At 50.3% G+C, this 19265-nt stretch overlaps 1 protein-coding gene across 1 annotated transcript; it reads right to left on the bottom strand.

Moving 5' to 3' along the window:
* Positions 1 to 3043: 3043 nt before the first annotated feature.
* C4H4orf54 (chromosome 4 C4orf54 homolog) lies at positions 3044 to 16727 on the bottom strand. Its single transcript, XM_039551578.1, is given in 8 exon segments — positions 3044 to 6712; positions 11101 to 11576; positions 11579 to 11957; positions 12065 to 13590; positions 13593 to 13698; positions 13700 to 14288; positions 14290 to 15710; positions 16629 to 16727. Coding segments are annotated over 7 exon segments (4587 nt in total). The 3' UTR covers positions 3044 to 6712; positions 11101 to 11109.
* Positions 16728 to 19265: the final 2538 nt, after the last annotated feature.

Below are 19265 nucleotides of genomic sequence, written 5' to 3'. Positions count from 1 at the left end.
GAGCTGGAGGTGCCCAAACCCTCTACCCAGAGGAAAGACCCAGGCACCCCTCTTCAGCATCAATACTGAACTCAGCATCCACTCTCAAAGTCTGCACCCTCTGTGGTGTAGACACTCTTTGATACCTCCACTACTGTTTCAGGAACAAACTGAAGACAAGCTTTTGCATTTGTTATTACTACTTGCTCTTTGTGTCACATAAAACAAAAATGAAAGCAGAGCTAAGTACTCACACACCTAGCAAGAGGCAGTCTCCTCCTGCAGTGACCCGACACCCTAAATATATAAAGTGGACAATGAAAAAGCTGCCATCACTATTTTACCTGGAAAGAGTTATCAACAAATGACACCTCAGCCCCACTCTGCCAGGCTTGCCTATCAATTTACAACCCAAAATCAGGAAAAAAGGGTTCTAGATACTGCAATCTGTAAGATCTGTAAGATCTTTGTCTGATATCAGCAATCCCACTGCAAGGCTTACCCCTTCTCAATTTTATCAAATTGAACAACCAGCCTGTAAGGGGAAATTGTGGACCTCCCACAGCTTTGTCACTTAAACAGAGCCTCTGAGACCCACAGTGCTCCTTCAGAAGTGGTATGTGTCTTTGTGGATACCCCCTGGCATGGCAGCAGATGCTCCTCAAGCTATCTGACCCCAACAGCTGGACATAATGGGGATTCCAGGAGAGGTTTAGTCCAACAGCTGGGTAGTGGAAGGCCATGGCTTCCTTACTTGGGCTCCATAGCTACGGAAACAACAAAAGGAACAAACTTCTAAAAATAAGGTGAAATTAATACATTGCTCGAGCCCGCATTTGAAGAGAAAACACACTTAGGGTTACAAACAAAGCAAATGCTCTGTTTATTAGTGGGGGTCAATCTCAAAGATGTAACATACGTAGTTAATAATGGTATTGCACGTATTTTTAAGTAATCAGCAATGATAGCAATTAATAATTCATACATGAAGTGTAAAGAAGCAAATAACTGCTTGGTCCTTTCTAATTGGAAGCCACAGAAGAAACACTGCAATGATAATCCAGCTAAATCCAAAAAGCAACCCACTTGCAAAAGAGACTTGGAAACTTCCCCCTTCAGGTTTCCAGGAGTGCTGATTTTTAAAGAGTATTTTTCACATACTCTTAGAAAAATATTCATATATATAGGGATACAATTTGGCAAGCAGATTACGTGTTCTCAATAGCGACAAGCCCAGGGGACAGCAATTCTAAGGTGCTTGTTTTCTTGTTTGTTTGGTTGGTTTTTTGTTTTGTTTTGAATAAATTTTTTTTAGTGTTATGTTTTATGTTTGGATAGCTTGTTTAGATCTGACATCAGGGAATTATCTGCTTCTCGTTACTCCTTTTGACAATAGAGTTGCACTTTTATTTTTTTGGTCTTGTCATTCCTACCAGTGATATTTTAAAGACTATGTAGAAACTTTTAAGATTTTCTCCAGCAGTCCTTGAAAATCCCAGATGTATTCCACCTTTCAGTTTATTTAAGGTATTGTAAGAAATCCTCATACTTCAATCTCAGTTGTGTGAGGCACTTTGTGGCTGGACAAACACTGGTTGCAAGACTGGGCCTCTTAGGGTAAGGTTAAACTTCATGTTTCTCAGTTTTTTTACTTTTGACCTCTCTTTTGTAGAGGTTTCAGCTTAAATCTTCCATCTATTGTGAGAAACGAGCAGTGCTGTGAAGATCTTGTTACAGAGCTCTGCTGAAATCAGGCTCCGAGAGCTCTCCTTCAAGAAAAGTAAAGGAGAGTTCCCAAATTTTCTGGTTCACAACCCCAGGTCCCTTTGCAATTTCAGACTTCTCTAATTTGAGCAAAGTGATCCAAGGCCTTTCTCTCTGCTCTACACACCCACTGTTAGTTTGTGTCTGTTTTGCCTTCATCTGCTGAGGTTACTCAGCTTTCTCCTGTTCAGCTAAGCCTGTGTGGCTGCGCTCTTCCCAGTTCATTCCCCCACCTTCCCCATTCTTCCCTTCAACATCTGTTCTCATTCCAATCTTAAGTCTTTTGGGGCTGCCACATGTGCCTCTGTATGGGAATCACTGGCTAGACATTAGCAGTGAAGCCACCAATGACATCTATTGTGGATGCAGTGCTGAGGTACAAATTCCAACGAATCTGGAAAGAGAGGGAGAAAGTCGCAAACACCAACCACTGTTTTACCAGTGAACTTGTGTTTCCAGCAAGATGGGAAGATCATGTAGCCGTGTCTCGAAATGATAAGGCAAATTCACAGCAGATGTCTACATATTGTATTACTTGTAGATAAATAATGAGGTGGGAATCAGTTTTCCTTTAAGTATCTTGGGCACATGATTAAGAGGGAGATCATTATGTGCCCCTTACATACTGAAAACTGAGAAGCAAAAGTGTTCTTTTAAACTGCAAAAGTAATAATTTAGTTTTCAAGTCTGTTCTGGGATTTTTTGGTGTTTGACTCATGCTTTTTTAAACACTTGGACTTAACAACAGAAATGTTCTCAATCTCCATGAAGGTAGAAGGAATACATTAAAGCAGCAGAAGTTTTTTCCTAGTAATAACTCAAGCAATATTGCTATCCACTAATAAAGTCATCTTATCTTTGCTTGCACTGCAACATTAGGCAATGAAAATAACAGAGAGAGTCAGCAGAAAAAAGTTATTCACCCCACCAATTGCTCTCTCTTGAGTATCTTACAACAAACAAAGATGCAGCTCTTTGGATACCCAGACCCATACACCAGTCAAAGTTAGTTCACTGAACTGGGGAGTTCTTTCTTCATTTAAGATATACTTGGGTATAAAAAAATAAGCAATTCCAACTTCTCTTTGTCCTAAGAGGAAAGAATAGAGATCAGGTCAGAAGCAGACTTTCAATACTGGGACAAACTCAGGGAGACTCTTGAGTGCGGGATTTTTGATCTGCTCTGTGGTGAAATCCTTTCTTCTGTTGCTGTTCATGTGTTGAACCAAGTAATGCCTCTGTTTTCACTTGTTCTGCACAACAGCCAAGGTAACTTTGCAAATATACAACCAAGCAGGACTGCAGGCTTACTTGCAGTGTATCTTTTACTGAAAAATACATTTTATTTATCATAACATTCGAGAAAAAAAACAAACCCCAACATAATACAAATGCCAACTCATTCAGTTACAAACTTTGGTACTTGGAGGTTTCAGACAGTCTGTTCTCACATGGCTGTGATGCACTGAAGTGTTCCCACTGTGCAATTCCCGGAGCGACTCTGCTGTCCTTCAATCCCAGGCCCACGGCATCCTGCAGCGGGATCACTTTGGGTTTCAGCCACACACTTGCCACAGTGTTGTCTACAATGAGAGCAGGTCAAAGAGTCCATTTCTCTCCAGTTATACATCTTCTTTTTCTTAATTCTTCCTCCACAGGCAACAATCATCAACACGATGCGTTCACAGCAGTTTCCCCTTTGCCTTACAGCCCACCCCTCTCTCATCAGACATACCACCCACATCCTCTTAACAATCATTATCCTTACTTCACATTTGCACTTTTCAATATCTTTACACCGATAACTAACCCACTCCTTTTAAAAATGAGAGGAAAAAGAAAGGGGCGGGGGAAAATAAAGAAGAAATTAAAAAAAAAAAGGAAATAGGTGAAAAAAAAGCACAAGCATTTTTGAAGTACGTGTTCTCGGGTAGCCACAAGTTAATGGCAATATATAAGCGTAAGGAATGACACTTTGGCCATCAACACTAAAGAATAAAGGTAGCTTTGAATACAGACAAGGGGGAAGAACACCCCACACAACCCATAAATACATTTCAAATCATTCACCAGTTGATTCACCAAGGGCTAAATTTGATACTGAGTGAAACCAACCCTGTTGCAAAAGACCAGAACAACATTCTGGTGCATCACTCCAGTCCTACTCAAACTTTTAATTGGATCCTGACCTAAAATGCATGGACAGTTTGCTGGTGCAGCCCTCAAACCCTGACAGCAGGGCTGGGAGGGAACGTGAGTGGTGCACAGGGTTTTGTCTTGCTTTGCACATGGGGTGAATTTCAGCTGTAACATACTATGACTGCACCGTGAAACATATAATACTAGCAGCTTGTGAGCCCTGACATGGAGGGCTTGACTCTAATCCAAGATATGTGGTTACACATCACCCCATCCACTGGAGAAATTCACCACTGGGTATACATGGAGGAGCACCATATTACCAGAGCTTTCTTCTGGTGACCTTTTGTGGCATTATCTGCTGAGTCCGGCTTGACTCAAGCCCAGAGCTCGGGTTCTCTAAAGTGAAGAACATGGTGCTCGGGTCTGCAAGGCACTCAGCACTCTGGGATGAGTTCAGCAAAGCTTTGCATAGATGGGGGAAGGAAAAAATCCTTCCACTGAAGTCCCCAGGAATCTGAAGATATCTGAAGTTGGAGATGCATGTGAAGGCTTTGCTAGGTCTGCGAAGAGAAGCACCTTGCAAAACTGACCCCTTGATGCAAACATGAAGTCTCTTTAGTAACAGACAAAATCAAGTAAACACTGTTTGACATTAGGATTGACACATTCCACTGAAGTAATCTCCCCTGAGAAAATAAATAGCTGTTGGTATTCCCTCATTTTATTGCTTTCATCTCCACAGACAATGGGAAAAAAAAAAAACCTGCAAAATTTTCCTCCAACAAATACATGTTGAAATCCTGGGCACTTGCTTTCTATGCATTTTTTTTTTTCCTTTCAAGTACACCGGGTGAAACTGTAAACCTGAGGTTGTGTGTGCAAACCTATATCTTGTAAACTGCAATGTGAAACTCTGCTCCGAGCACCGATATAGGAAAAGGTAGGACAGGAACATTTTGGAACAGGGATGCTAGTATTATACTGGACGTCTTGCACACGTGTGTGTCACAGGGGACCATCTACTCTGGTACCTGCACTGTCCTGCAGTCCCAAGTACTGTTCTGTTTAACACTGATACTCTAATCACAACACCTATGGGCTTATCGGTCATGAGAAAGGTGGAGAAGCATCATTTCCTTTAAGAGGCAGTGAGCCCGAATCCCAGTGGGAAGTTAAAGCTTGTAATGCAGAGTGTACAGCTGAAGAGCACAGGGATTAGCCTTAGATGGTATGTGCTCTAGCTGGGCACACCAAGCTCTTTGAAAAGGGTTAGAATATTCATTGGATTTTCACAATGATGAAAATGAGTGAGGAGATACATGAGAAATCACTCGCTATCTGCATGCTTGCAGTGCATTTCATCCTGAGGGCAATTACAATTTGTGCCTGTAAACAAATAAATTGCACTGAAATACTATCTCACACATATGGTTAAAGACAGTTCTACCTGAGTTTCCCACACCTTGTGAGTTACTCAGGAAAATGAAAACCCAGGGCTTATTTTAGAAATGGGAAACACTGAAACTTCCCCAGCTGCAGGAAACCTCAAGAACAGGTGGTGGAAAATCCTGCCTGTGGGCAAATTGCTTAAGTATAGACTTTTGAGTTTTGCATTTAGACTTTAAAATTCTAATCTGTTACCTCAAGAAAGCTTTACGTTATATAATTTAGGTTTGCTCTTACATTTATGTGCTTCCCAAAGTGCTTCACTGAACTGAAATTTTGGGCAGTGAACAGACTATTGTATTTTAGTTTTACTGTCATAATAATTCTCTTTTGCTGAGACACACTAGTTACTGGTAACAAAACAATCAGATTGAGCAGAGTTGGACATACAAATCACTGCAATTTCGCTAATCTTATTTTATATTTTTTTGCTCAAAAGATAAATATTTTCTTAGCAAATTGTAATTGTAGCCCTCAGATAAACCTGTCAAACAACAGCTAAAGAAACAACTAAGTACTATTGAGGCTGTAACATTAAAAAATTCCTCTCACAGGGCATTGTTTTCAACAATGTTGCAATTTAAGGAAGAATAGACAGCAGTCTTAAAGAAAAATAAATGCTGCTCTCTCCTTTAGAACCAGGATTTTAAAATATTACATTCAATTTCTGGTTTCCCAGTACTTAAACACTGTCATAATTAAGGCAACTTGTGATGTTCAATGCAGTACAGAGGAGCAAACAAAAAATGAAAGCAATCAAATGTGTTTTCTGACATTTACACAGTTTGTTTTGAACCATGCCAAAAAACAAACACTAAAGATAAATTTAACACTACAGCTCTCTTCATTTGCAATTCCAAGTGAGAAGTACAGAGTACAAAAAACCATCTGATTGCAAATTGTGACTAAAACCTATATGGAAGACCCTCATTTACTGCAGTAGGAGAGAGCTGAGGGCTTTATTTTTGAAGAGCTGCAGGGCTGCACTGAATCATCACAACACGCTCCGGGGACCTGAATGAAGCTGTGTGTAGATCCACACTGCAACACTGCTGCACTTACACCCTGCATTTTACAAACAGCTGTAGTGGCATCACTACCACTGGCTACCAGCACAGAGGCAATGTCTAAAGCCTGCAGATCAGCTTCAGTACAAAAACAACTTTGCACAAAATACTGCAGTAATTTAGTGTTGCTCACATAATTAAATGTAGGCATACTCCAAAACAGGGGGGCATTTAGGGGAAAACAAGAAACTTACATGCTTGTTTTGTATGAAGCAAAACACTTGAGAAAACTGTAGAAGCAGTTTTTAGGATTAATGTTGAAGAGTTAAAAAGTGTATTTCAAATTAAAGAAGCATAATTCTTCTTCCTTATCCCTGTGGAAAAACAAACAAACAAAACCAGAAAGGCATCATTAATACAGATTGTTAGAGAGCTGCCACAACAATCTGAACAACCTCTACTCCTCTGGAGAAGTGCATAAATACCTCCTTTGTCATCACACTATTGTTGCTACTCATGTCCTAAGCTACTGCCAACAATCAGACAACAGCACCCAACTTCTTAAAATGAGTCAGTGGTCGGGAAGCCCTGTTTTTTTGAGCAGAACCCATCCTTTCTGCTCAAGGTGTGGAACATGCTGTGCCTTACAACCCCACAGCTCCCAGCAGACTGGTCCTGGGGAACCCCACGGACCTAGGTGGGAAGAAGGCAATGTGACCTAAGCAGGATTTGAGCGATGCATCCGCTCAGTTAAAGAGCTGGGCACTTTCCTCACCAACACAGCATCCAGCATGGAGTATGTCAGGAAAAGGGAAACAACCCCTACCCACATGCTCCAAGATTCGTGGAGTTAAGACTTAAATACTGGCTCAGGAAATCATCGTGGGCAGGAGGAGTCATTAAACTCACCATTAACTTTTACTGGTATCAAGGCTAAGCACTATTGAAACGTTTCCTAAGTAGCCTCAGTTTTGAACACAAGGGCATGCTTATTTCCATTTGTAGACTGACTTACTAGATCAAATGTTGAAGCCTATTTGGTTCTAGGAATATTCCAGTATTTCCCACTAAAACTGGATAAATTCTTTACTAAATTCTCAGCAAAGGCATCAGCAAAAGTAAATCCTTTGTACTGCATCTTACACTGTAAGTTGACTTCTTGACTTAGTAATGTAGAACATACATCCTGCTGAACAGGGAACAGTTAAAACAAAGTTTAAAAATATCCATTTATGAGCCTTTAAAATAATTTTTATATGCTATTCACAAATAATTTTTAAAGGCAGGCATAGATTATCTGATAGCAATTAGGAAGAAAACACAGCTAATACGTATATTGGTGTATATGATCCTGTAACTATAAGGTGTTTATGCTCATGTTTAAACAAAACAGTAAAAAATACCCTTCTAATATTGGCAGTACAATTTACTACAGTTGCTTTCTACTTTGCTACCTGTTCTTTCCTCAGAAATAGTAATGAGTATTTTGGACCAACCCACTACACTAACACAAGGCAGCAACTCCACAGAGTATAATGTGGTAATAGATAAAAAAGTTAAAAATGCATTTTCAGTCATTTCTGCTGGGAATGAGCTGCTGTCAGGCAGTCCACTCACTACGTGTTGGTGCCGTCTAGGCTTGGATGCAAGTTTATTTGAACTGAGAATTAGCATCACTTCTTTCCTGTATCAAGAAAGAAGTGCAGCAGGCAAGAACGATGTTGCTAAAGCTCCCCCATCTATGGTGAGTGAAGCAGAGCAGGAAGAGAAGCAACCATATGATATTGCCCAGAAACGTGCACATATTTTCTACTATTTTCTGCATATCAAAAACTTAAGAATAGTTCAGAAATGGCAGCTTGGATCTTGTCAGAACATCCATTTAATCCCAATGATTGTGCAGAAAAGAGCACCAGATACAAAAGGAAGTGCTGGAAGAGCAGTAGATGTGCAGAGGATTTGGTGCCAACACCACCACGGGCATCACACCATCACCAAAGATTCAAGTCACACTGACCCCCCAGAGGTGACAGAGACCAAGATGGAGCAGTCCTTAACACAGTGATACAGTTTGTGAATGAAGATGTGAAAGAAATAGAGCAAAGAAGGGAAGAAGACAGCATGTGCAGTGCAGAAAGAAATTCAGGCGTGGAGAAAAAGAGAATTCATTCAGCTCCTTTTGCCTAGTAAAAAAACAAAGACCTGAAGGGACAGTGCTTTATTCAACTCCCACACTCAAAGGATGAAATCTGGCTGGTTTAAAATCCATTTTAGGATCTGCACAGCATTGCTGAAACCAAAAAAACCCTGGTCTGATGTGATAGCAGCTGGAATTAAAAAAGTTAATAACAATTCACCCTTCGATTCACATGAAATTATACTGCTGTTCTTGTTAGGGGAAAAACACCACCCCAAGCAAACAAATCTTTTTCATTAGGAATGGAATGACAAAAGAGATAGAGGAAAATAATGGAAAGCAAAAGACAAAGTAGATAATAAAAGAGAGAAGAGGAAAAATTATCCACAGGGACATGAAAGTTAAGTAGGTAAATGAAAATAACAGGAAGAAGAAGGCTATAGATGTGATTCCCCTCTGGCATATACCTACTTTTCCACTGAAAGAGAAGATAGATGAGTCCAATGACTAGTTAAATACATCCTGCACCATGCAGTTAAAATTATTTAAGACTGCCAGAACAGGTCAAGGAAAAAAAAGTACATCCATTGTCCAGCAGCAGGACACCTCCCTCAGCAGGTCCGAGACAGCCCGGAGGGCGCATCCCTGTCTGCATTAGACAACGAGCACCTCAGCATGTTCAAACATTAAAAGAATGGTAAAATTAAACTAAAGCCTGCACGCTGCTGAATGACCTTCTGTACTGAGTATGCATGTTTTTACATCACCAGTCTTTTGGGGCAGCTTTCACACAGTTTTGTAGTGGTAGAGCTCTGACACAGCACAACCAAGCGGAGCTTCTGTTTTAACTTCACCAGTGAGAAAGAGCAATTTGCTGAGAGCATCACCTGCTTCCCCAGGCACCGAAGGCAAGCTAAGTATGTGATAACAGGATAACCCTCTAGGAGGGGCAAGGCACACCAGGAAATATGATGGTTTTCACTTTTAAAGAGTGGTACAAGAAAAGCTAGAGGTTTTTGTTTAAATAGCTACTGTTACAAATACAACTATTATATACTCCGCCTTTTCAAAAACGTCAAGTCTCTAATCTGAAATCTAGCAAATCCCTTCTGCTAGCAGTCTCAACTCAGCCTCCAGACCAAATGAAAAATCATCAACTACTTTTTGCAATTTTATCTAGATTCTCTATGAAGACTTTACTGGCAAGATGAACTCAAGTAGCACAGCAGAGCTCAAGTTAAACTGGCATGTTGCCTGTCCTGAGTGACCCATGAGGCCCAATGAAAACAACTTCATCCACAGCCACGATAAAATAATGGAACTTTCAAGATAAAATATTTACAAACAGAGAAGTAAGTGCATAAATCCCATTGACAAGGTTTCATTCAACAAATAATCTACTATGCAGTAGTAATGATGCAAACTGAAAAAATATTAAAACAAAATAAATAACCCAAGAGCTGGCAGACAAAATTTACCCTCAAGCATGCAGCTGGACAAAGCTCAGTGCAAACTGGTGACAAACCCAAACCTCTGACTGTTGCCACTCTTCGACTCTTTCTCTTTGCCCTTTCACATACACCAAAAAACCAACTCTGCGAGTCTTTGGTAAGCAATAGATTGGGCAGCTCTGCACGCGGTAAAGATGAGCCATGCATTCTAATGCAAGAGGCAGAAGGAGCAGTGACACCAATCCTCAAGGCACTTTTGTAATATTTCAGGTCTTTCAAAATGAAATGTCATCGTTCCTTGGTTATTTTGCACAAGACATACTGCACCACACTTGTTTCACTGCATGCTGTATGCCCAGTCCTGTGCTCTCCTCCTTGCTCCAGGATAGGTACTCAGTGCCCCTGCACACACATCCCTGAATTTGGAGGGTTACAGCCCCAGGTAACTGGACACTGTCAGGACAATGGCACTCCAAGCTTGGAGCTGCTGTGTAAAACTGTGCTTTGCAGCAGTGCCCCTGGGAGCCTTCCTGCAGCACAGGCAGCTGTGGGTACCTCTGCCCCTGCCAGCAGCCCCATGGTTCCAGGAGAGCACACCAGGGACTGCTACATGCATCCTGCTCCCTCACCCCACTAACAAAAAGGACCCAAAGTATGGGCTTGCTTCCATCAGACCCCTCTCCCACTCTTCTTGAGGGAGGGGAGAAACAGGTTCAGGGGAGAGAGGTGCTCACCTCCCCTTGGGAGGAAGAGGTGAGAGGTGAGACAAGAGGAGGGTATGTTGCCAGGGTGAAGGGGCTCTTCCATGGCTTGCAAGATGGGTCCAGATGATGGATCCAGACAGAGATGCCCAACCACACTCCCAGCGTCGGGAGCAAAGGGAGGTGCCCCAGCCATGGGGCTGCACAAATACAGGCTGTGTGATGAGCAGCTACGGTGTGCTTCTCTGAAACTGCAAAAATAAAGAAGCTCTAAGGAATACTGCTCCCACGGGTGTGCCTAACTCTATTCTATCTGTGTGTTCTATCTGTATTTTACATCCTGGTGAGGGCCCCTTTGTCGACCCTCTCTCCCCTGAGAAGAAGCTGTGGCACCACTGTCATTTGGCCATTAACCCGGTCTGCCCTGACCCATCACCGGTGACTGCCGTGCCGGCCAGGCAGCACCTACTCACCCGCGCTCTTCACCGGTGCTCCACCACGAAGCGCATGGTGGTGCCGTCGAAGGAGGGCGGCGCGACGATCCGCGGGCCGGTGGCCGGCGCTGTGATGCTGATGACCGGCTTCGCCTCGGCTGCCCCGTGCCGCGGCGGCGGCGGGCCCTTGCTGGTAGCAACGTAGTAGGGACTCTCGGCAAAAGCTGCCTCTGGCGCGGCGGGACTGCCAGGCTCTGCCGGGGCACTGCCATCGCTGCCCGGGTGGGACAGCGGCTGCTGCAGGGCACCGGAGGGCAGCACGGTGGCGGCGGGCAGGAGCCCGGGGTAGAGCATGTAAGTGGCGCCATAGGCGCCGGCATTGAGAGCAAGGGGCGAGAGAGGCAGCGGGACGGGAGCGACGGCCGGCTGCTGGGGCACCGGCACCTCCACGTACTGCCCGGTCTCGGGGTCGAAGAGGCGCCGCTTGAGGGGCTGCTGCACAGGCGTGTCCACCAGTAGTACTGCCCGGTGCTCACGTCCAGCAGCACCTTGCGCTGCGTCTGCGGGAAGGGCTCGGCCGCTGTAGCCGCGGCGGGCACGGAGGGCGAGAAGCAGAGCAGCGGCGGCGGCGCGGCGCCCGGCAGGGCGGCGAAGGGCAGCGGCGGGCGGTACAGGGCAGCGGGCGGGCCCTCGGCAGGCGGCGGGGCGGCGGCGGGGGGCTCTTCGGCGGGTGGGGGTCCGGGCGGCGGTCTGGGGCTGCCGGAGGGCTTGGCCGTGCCGAAGGGCTGCAGGCTGCACAGCGCCGCCGCCGACGCCGCCGCCGACACCGGGCTGGGGCGGACGCCGCCGCCCGCCGCCGCCCCCGGGGACGGGGGGGAGCCGGGCTCGGTGGCCGCCTTCAGCGGCAGGGACAGATAGTTTCCGCAGTCGGGGCCGCGCTCCGCATCGCCGCCGCCGCCCGCGGGCAGCCGAGGGGAGCGCGGCGGTGCCGGGCCCCGCAGGCCGCCCTCGGAGGGGGCTTGGCCGGCGCGGGGGCTGCGGCTCCCCCCGCCCCGCGGAGCGTGAGGAGGGCGCGGGGAGCCGGCGGGCCGCGCTGCCGCTGCCGGGCCAAGCTCTCGAAAGCGGCCGCTTTGGCCGAGACCTTGTCGGCGGCGCTGTTGGAGGGGCGGCGGGGCAGCCGCTCGCTGCTCGGCCCCTTGCCCGACGGCTCCTCCGCCTTGTCCGCCGGCGGCGGCGGGGGCGGAGCGGCAGCGGCGGCGGGTCGGGACCCGACGCCCCGCTCCTGGCTGGCGATAAGGGAGAGGACGTGGCTGTCGGTGATGGGCAGAGGGTCGCTCTTGCGCTTCCACTCGCGCTTGTTGAAGCTGTATAGCTCCTCCATGCTCCGCACCGCCGCCGTCAGCTTCTCCAGCGCGTTCTGCACCGGCGCTGCCTTGCTTTCCTCTCGCGGGTCCTCCTCCGGTCCCCGGCCCTTCTCGGCGGGCGGCGGCGGGGGCTGGTGCCGCCAGGGCGCGGAGGATTTGGAGACGATCTTGAGCACGGCCGGCTGGCGAGCATCGCTCTTGTTGGGGGCGATGGTGGCCACTGGAAGCCTGCCCGAGGTGCGGTGCACCAGGACGGTGCCCTCCGGGGGGCAGGCGGGCGCCCTGCCCGACGCCTTGGCCCCCGCCTCGGTGGGCTTGGTGCCGGTGTGGCCGACCGCCTGGCAGGTGATGACCACGGGGGAGAGGGACCGGGGGACACCGGCGATGACCAGCTGCTGCCGGGGCTTCTGCTCCGGGCCGCCTTGCTCGGAGGTGCCGCTGCCCTTGTCGCTGCTGTTATCCCCCGAGTCAGCGCTGTAGGAGCTTTTGATGAGTTTCCGCACGTCCCGCACCTGGTGGAGGATGCCCTGGGCTCTGTACTTGCTGTCCCTCACGTCGCGCACCAGGAACTGCGGCACTTTGTCGGGGCCCTCGCCGGCCTTGAGAGGCTTGAGCGGCTGTCCCCTGCCCTCGTCCGGCGGTCGGCCTGCGATCTGCGGCGTCAGCAGCTGGGCGATGCTGAAAGCGGCGTCCCGGGGCTGCTGCAGGCTGCCCAGGCTGATCTTGATCTCGGGGGCTTTGGGCTTGGCGGCGGGGGGAGAGGTGGCGGCGGAGCCGGCGGCGGGAGAGGAGGCGGCGGCAGCCGCGGCGAAGCACTTGGTGGCCCGCTTGCCGGGTTCCTTCTCCCGAGGAGTGTGCTGAATGGCGGGGACGAACAGGCGGGACATCTTGGTGGACTTGCCGGCAGAAATCTCACCCAGGTCGGCTCGCCAGTCGTGCTTGGGAGACAGTTTCAGCTTACCGACGGGCGCCCTCTCTTCTTTCCTTTCCGCCTCCCGCTCCTTCCAGGACCTGAAGGCACTGTTCTGGCTGCGGAGGAAGGTGGCCTTGATGGCCTCCGAGGCGCTGCGCTTCACCTCGCACAGCTCCTCCGACAGCGCCCGGTCCAGGCTGCGGTTCCCCTCGCGGGGCGTCGACGCCTTGGAGGCCGGAGACCGGCCCCCCCGCCCTCGCCCGCATCCTCCGCCGGCGCCGCGGTGCAGTCCGAGCCGCCCTCCGAGAGCCGGGAGCTCTGCCGCTGCACGCCACCCTCCCGCTGCCGCTCCCCGACCGGCGCTGCCGCCGCCGCCGCCGGTGGGCTCCGGCTCCCGGCCCGCGCCTGGCCCGGTGTAGGAGGTGTCGGTGATCTCGCCCCGCTCCATCTTGAATTCGTGCTCCAGCTGCATCTTCTTGGAGATGACATTTTTGAGGAGGCTGGAGGCGAACCTGGACTTCTTGTTGGACCCCTTCCCACCGCCCTCCGCAGCCGGCGGCTCTCCGGCCTCGGCGGCATCGCCGAGGTCCAGCAGGGTCACCACCCGGGAGCCCGCCCGCAGCCGCTGCGGCGTCTCGACGTGGGCGATCTCCCCATCGAGCTTGCTGACCACGAACTCAAGGGCTTTGGTCTGCGAGCGGCCGGAGCGCAGCAGGCTGGGTTCGGCTCTCGGCCCCAGACTGCCGTACTTGAGGTCCAGGTAGGTGGACCAGCGGTTGATGCCCAGGGCATTGTCGGACAGGGAGGCGGAGGAGGCGCGGGAGCCGGGGCGCAGGGTGTCGAAATAGGGGTACGCCAGGCTGCGGAAAGCCCTGGCCGTAAGGTTTCGCACCTCTTTGTCGGCATCGTCTAGCTCGCTGACGGCGCTGGAGGCGCCGCTCGAGTGCTCCCCCTGCCCTGGCGGCCCCGCACCGCGTCTGCAGCCGCGCGGGCACCGCGATGAACTTTTTCGCGTGGTCGCGGACCGCATCCTGTTTTAAACTCGCACTGCGGTCGGGAGCCGCGGCGACACGGAGACTCATGTCGCCTTCATGCTTGGCAGCGTAAACAGTGTTTTGCTTTCCGTGCACGTTGCTAGACTCATTTATAGCCCGGGAAGCGGCTTTGATTGATAGGAGAAGCTGGGCGCCCGGGCTCCCGCCGGGGCGGCCAGGCTGCTTGGACCGGCTCTCCCCCGAGCTGGCGCGCTTGTCCCCGCCGGGGGTGTCGTGTTCGGAGGTAAGGCTGACGATCTCGGTGCTGCTGGTGTTGTCGATGCTGTCCGTCTGGTTGTTGGGGTCGCTGGTGGTCGTGCTAAGGTAGCAGCTATTCTCCTCCTCCTCCGTCAGCGTGTCCCCCGGGGTCTCGTCGCTCCCGAAGGAGGCGTAGTCAACGAAGGAGTAGATCACGTTGTTATCCTCGAAGTCCCAGCGGGCGGCCAGCCCCGCGTCGAAGTCCATGTCGTGGTCCACCTCGCTCAGCTGGATTTCCTGCGTGCTGATATAGTGCGCCTCGTCGCGGCCGCCGCCGGGAGGGGTGCCCGGGGGGGCGCCGGGGGGAGTCGCCTTGCGCCCCGCAACCTCATCCTCCACTTCGCTTTCGTAGCCGAAGGAGGACGAGGAGGTTTTGCCCTCCGTCGACAGCGGGTCGCCCATTGCGGGAAAGTCGTCCGCCTTGGTCACGGGCGAAGGGCAGGAGGAGGAGGAGGACTCCGGGCAGCCCCCCGCCTCCGGCGTCCCGCCGCTCCCGGCGACTTCCCCGGAGCCGGTGTCAGCACCGCATTCCGCCGCGGCCGCCGCCGGGGAAGGAGGGCGATCCCGCCCGTGGTCCAAGGATGCTGGTCCCGCTTCCTCCCCCGGGGGTCCGCCGCTCGCCGAGCCGCCATCCCCGGTCCCACCGGCTCCCCTGTCCAGTGCGGGACCGGCCGCTCCCTCCGCGCCGCCGGCCGGGGCCAGTTCGGGGTTCTGGCTGGTCTCCTCCGGCCCCTGTGGCGAGCCGCAGATCTCCACGTACACCGCCTCCTCCTCCTCCTGGATGGGCGCCCCCGGGCTGGGGTTCGGGCTCGGGCTGGTGCTCGCGCCCCGTTCCGCCGCCGCGCCCTCCGGGCCGGCTCGGGGCTGGCGGGCCGCTGGCCGGGCGCGTCCATGCCGGGGCCGTCGGGGCGCGGCAGTGGCCCGCGGGGGCGGGCAGGCACGTGCCGGCGGGGACGGGGGGGCAGCAGCCGCCCACGCCCTCCCTTCCCTTCCCCTCCCTCCCGTCCCCTCCTCCGCCCGGCGCGCCGGCTCCCGGCCCGGGCGGGCATCGCCGCCGGGGGGCGGAGGGGTCGGGCCGGGCTCAGCTCACCCCGCCGCCCACCGCGACACAGGGCAGGCCGTCCGGCCACCGCGGGGGAGCTGGCCCTGCACATCCCGGGGCGGGCCCAGGTTCTCCGCGTTTTCCGAGGTGGGCCTCACTCGGGCGGCCCCAGGCTCGCATTATACATAGAGTTGGCGTCACTTAGGCCGGCTGAACGAAATCCTATTTTAAACGTCTGTGTTTGCCGGAATAAAGGCGCCCGGACGCCCCTTGGAAGGGGAGAGCTGCCCATGCCTGCAAAGATGCTGCGACTGCCCAGCTCCCCGGGGAGCCGACGGCACCGGCTGGAGGAGACAAACTCCCAGGGCACCGGCTGAGTGCGCAGCTTGTCAACAGCAAGTGCACCCTCGTTCCACAAGCAGCAGTGGCTAAATAGCTATTTTCTTCCTTAAACTCTCCCCCTGCACCCTGTGTCCCCACTTGCAAGAGGTGTGGTTGTGTAGGGACACCCTATGGATGCCGGCCTGGCCCTGCACCTTCACAGTAGTCCAGAGAGCCACTGGTCTCCAAGAAATCTTTCTCTTTCCAAGAAATGCCGGTTTAGACACACCCAGCACCTAAGACCTATTAATAGGCATTTCTATGGCATGCCTGACCTTTGGTGGCTGAGAGCTTTACTGAACAGTCCCCAAGAATCACGCGCCAAAAATCACTCCAGCACCATGGAAGTTTTGAAAAGGGAAGCTGTTAAATGCCAAGGAGGAGAAATGAAGGAAAGGAAGCAATGATGAGGAGCAGCTCTCAGGTATACAATGCAGACAACATCCTAAATTTACAGCTTAAAAAACAACATCCCAAGTTTGCAGCATCTGAACACTTAGGTGAGGAAGCTGGCATTGGGCTGGTAACACTGAACTGAGATGGGAGTGAGTTGTGGAAATCCCTAAAGCCATTACCAGGATCCAGGACCTTACAGCTGCATACACTGGCATGGTGTGCATCTCTGCTACAGATGCCACAAGGATGGAGGAACCAAGAGGCAAAGCAGACGCCATCCCAGAACTCTTCCCAGCACTGTCTGTGCCAAAACAAGGGTTTCCTGGTGCTCCCAGCTCCTCATCCCACTCTGTAGCCAGGCTGCTCTGCTGCCATCCTCTCCATGAGGTTGCATTGTTCCTGCTGCCTCCAGGAAAAATGACCTCCCTTCTTTACTGAACCCAAGCGGAGCCTTGTGAGGCTCCCTGCAGCAAGGGCAGGTTCACAGCCCGTTTCAGCTAAGGGTCTCTTCTGCCTGGAGGAAAACAAGTGAGGTGGCTCCAGTTTTTAGGACCCTACATAGATACATGGTCGTTTCTTAGGCTGCAGATTGACAGGATGGAAAATACTCCTGAAGCACCATGTGATATTTTAACAGAAAGACACATCCTCCAAACTTGGAGGGTTTGGAGCAAGTCAGGTCACGTGCAGTGAGGCTCTCCCCAAGCAGCATGGATATCTGATTCTCATCCTTACTGAGCCTGTCCTGCCTCCATTTTACTGTTAATAAGAAACTGGGCACCAGCTTTTATGACTATTAGGCTTCCTCAGCCTTTATCTTAGCCCAGGTTTATGTAGCTTCAACTCCCCTGGCACACACAGCAACCGCGCTTCTCAACAGAGCTGTGGTAAATGGCATCATCATCCCTAAACAGCTTCACTGGGTTTTGTGTCCCATCCACACATATTACAGGCTTGCCTCTCTGTCTCAAGCAGCCACAATAAAATCATGACATAACTAGAGAAAGACAATGTTTTAGCACATTATTAAGAGGCATCTTGGTTTTAATTAGTGATGGGCTAAGAGTAGATGCTCAGATACAGTCCTTTCCAAATGCTTGGGATGCTGAGGAATGTGTTTTAAACCCTGATCATTCATTGTACTTGGGTGACTGCTGGCAGCTGTAGCAGCCTGGCCTTCTGCTCTACCTCTGCCTTCTACCAGATGCCTCCTCTCAAGCAAGGTCTCCACCCCAAGTTCTCAGTGCCCCCACACTCTGATCTCCCAAACCAGGGTCTCGGGTGTCAGTGTCTCACACCTTACTCTCCTCTCCATTGTTTGGTTTTCCTGCATTAGGAGTACACAGTGAATCATATCTTTGCTCCCCAAACCTGCACAAATAAAAGTGGTGGTGTTTTTTTGAGTTGTAACAGTTGTTCATGTATTCCTGCCAAGATCCCCAGACAAGATCCCCACCAAAATGAGCGTCAAAACTTGACTCTTTATTTATCTATTTTCACAGTCTAGTTTCTAGCTGTGGTCCTGAGACGGTTTTTTCTGCACTTTTCCTTTGGTGATATCTTGATCTTAATCTACTCCATCTTACAAACCTAGGCAATGACTCTCAACACTGAGGCTGAAACCATAATGGAGCACTCTTATATGTATGTTTATAACATACTTATATCTCCAGCACAGGGAATTGGTGACAAAAATACATACATAAAATCCACACCTGTTCTTCTCCACTTTCAGTCATGGCAAGCCCTGGAGGCCTGCATGCCTTAGGCAGTCAGATCAGGGTGTTTCCCGTGGCACTAAGACATTGCTACAGGGTACAGAGCCACACAAATCCTAATGCCATTTGTAAAAAGCAGATCTCTGACATCCAGCTTAAGTGCTCTAATCACTGTGTGGCATTAGAAGAGCAGGGGAAAATGAGAAGGATTTCCTCCTCTTTTTTTTTGTATCAGAAATTTCTGCACTGATGCGGCGCCAGGTCCTCAGAGATGCTTTGCTGCAAGTCTGGCCCTGAGCAAAGCGTAAAAGTCCATGGGGTTTAGGCTTAATGCCTTCTCCCCAGCCTTTCCTCTTAGCTACCATAGTGTCAGCTTTTGTAAAGCCTGTTTTGGAGGTGTCTAACAGCCTCTGTGCATCGCATCCAAAGCTTGGGTGCACAACTTGAACCCGGGGCTGACTCCCCAGGACTGCTCCCCTGTGGTGCTGCCTCACAAGGGATCAGAGTGCTCCAAAAGCTTTGCAGATGATTTGGGGTTTAAGTTCTTTTCTGTGTCTCTTAGAGTTGCCAGACAAACCCTACAGCAAGCAAAGGGATAGACCTGTTTGGTCACAGTAAAAAATGCACAGGAAAACTGCAGCTCCATCACATCTTCTTGCAAACACCAACTTCTTCTGTGCTGGCATGACATCTCCATTGATTAATAATCAGATCAATGTGATTTGCCTAATAATGTGGGATATAAGTAACTAACATGTCATCCTTATGACCCTAGCAATACTCAGCTGAGGCATGCAATAGCATCAATTACTCTCTTGTCGTTTCCACCTTTGAATCTGTCTCACTCACTAACGGCACCAAAGTCTAAGATTTCTGCATCCAAATCTGTCATGAAGTGTTATTGGAGCTGTCCTCAAAATCACAGAAAATCTGTATGTTTAATGTGTTTTGTAACATAGTAGGTACTCTACTTTTAATCTTTCTGGTAAAAATAACAACATACACTCTTAGCCACACTCTGACCTTCGCTCATACAGGTTAGGTCAGACAGGTAAAGGTGATGGGGAAAGTGCAGGTAGGCTGAATTAGCTCTGCACC

The sequence above is a fragment of the Corvus cornix genome, chromosome 4, assembly GCF_000738735.6.
Source record: "Corvus cornix cornix isolate S_Up_H32 chromosome 4, ASM73873v5, whole genome shotgun sequence".
NCBI classification, from domain to species: Eukaryota; Metazoa; Chordata; class Aves; order Passeriformes; family Corvidae; genus Corvus; species Corvus cornix.
Note: the sequence above shows the minus strand (reverse complement) of the source record. Positions and strands in the feature narration are given on the sequence as shown.